The sequence below is a fragment of the Aplysia californica genome, unplaced genomic scaffold (genome assembly GCF_000002075.1).
Source record: "Aplysia californica isolate F4 #8 unplaced genomic scaffold, AplCal3.0 scaffold00471, whole genome shotgun sequence".
In the NCBI taxonomy this organism is placed as follows: Eukaryota; Metazoa; Mollusca; class Gastropoda; order Aplysiida; family Aplysiidae; genus Aplysia; species Aplysia californica.
Genome location: NW_004797741.1, coordinates 282,623 through 283,930, shown reverse-complemented (window position 1 = coordinate 283,930; position 1,308 = coordinate 282,623). Strand labels below are relative to the sequence as shown.

Sequence of the window (1,308 nt, the reverse complement as noted above, 5' to 3'; positions counted from 1 at the left end):
GAAGAAGAAGAAGAAGAAGAACAACAACAACAACAACAACAACAACAACAACAACGACAACAACAACAACAACAGCAACAACAGCAACAGCAACAGCATTCTGGACACGGTAAATAAGCTTGGATACAAAGGAAGGCGTAAGATCTTAAGAGTGTGTCTTAGTAGTCATTTCATAGGTGTGTCAGGGATAATTTTACATGGTAATAAATTTCTGAATTTTTAATTTTACCCTGGTGGTGCCCTGACTTTTCCACCTAAGCAGCATGTCGAAGAGAAAAAAGAAAGTCACACAGCATCATCACTCACTCATCATCTCTATCATGTCTTTCGTGGCTGCCATGATGATCATCACAGTCGTAGATCTGTCCCTTCTCGTGCGGGTTACAGCATTGTCGGAAGGTAACATGACCACAGCAGCCACTTTCACAGATGATCGCCTCGTGGACGGGGCCAACTAGCAGCAACATGGAATCAATTTCCTCTTTTGAAGTTCCACACAGCCTACGATGGCCGCTGCAAGTGTGAAAAGAAAAACGACTCAAGGTTCTAGTTTCGCTACTTCAGAATTACAAAGATCTGTCTCATATTTTTGGCCGTTTTGAGCAAGTAAGACCATGACGTCAGAGAGCTAATGCTCTATCTGCTCTATCAGAATTGTAAGAATATTTGGAGTGGTTATCAAGATACTCAAAGAAAGGCTTGCCATGTTGCGAAACTAAAAATTTTTAACGTTAAATTTCTCAAAACTAGGTACTGAACAGATAGAACTTTGTAATTCTGAGGTAGCAAAGTATAGATAACGGATGGTAGGCTGGAGCTCTGGTGTGGTTTGTTCCTTCTTTCCTGTCAAACATAACGCTGTCCTTATCTCTCCTCTCCCGTCGGTGACTTAGTTGTTAAGCTCTCAGTAAGTAAGTAAGTAAGTTTATTTATTTGTGAGGCATGCTGACAAAATGAGTTATTTCTCGCAATCCACAAATGGAGATATTGGGTTAATAATCGACACTTGGGTTACATTTGCAAATTTTCTATTGATGCCATAATCTTTAAGAACATCATGTTTTTATTATTTCATACTTATAAATTGTAAAAACTTCACCTATAAGCGTGATGTAGCGATTTCCATTGGGCTCGAATCTGAGAAGTAACTCATTTTGTCAGCACCCTTCACATTTATTTAGTGTTTAGGGCCATTGGCCCACATCACATCTGCATATAAAATATTCTTTTGTTAAATAAAGTTTCCATAATGAAAAAGTACAGGTTGTGCACATATCTCTTATCATTAATCAAACAGTGCATATTTAT

At 38.5% G+C, this 1,308-nt stretch overlaps 1 protein-coding gene across 2 annotated transcripts in view; it reads right to left on the bottom strand.

The window, feature by feature from the left end:
• The window catches only part of LOC101856042 (protein shisa-5), a gene marked incomplete at its 5' end in the record, with an annotated part of 7,981 nt that extends 7,468 nt beyond the window's left edge, over positions 1–513 (bottom strand). For both annotated transcript variants that reach the window (XM_005105441.3, XM_035971614.1), the window contains 1 exon segment: positions 307–513. In XM_005105441.3, coding sequence (XP_005105498.2) covers positions 307–513 — 207 coding nt within the window.
• Positions 514–1,308: the final 795 nt, after the last annotated feature.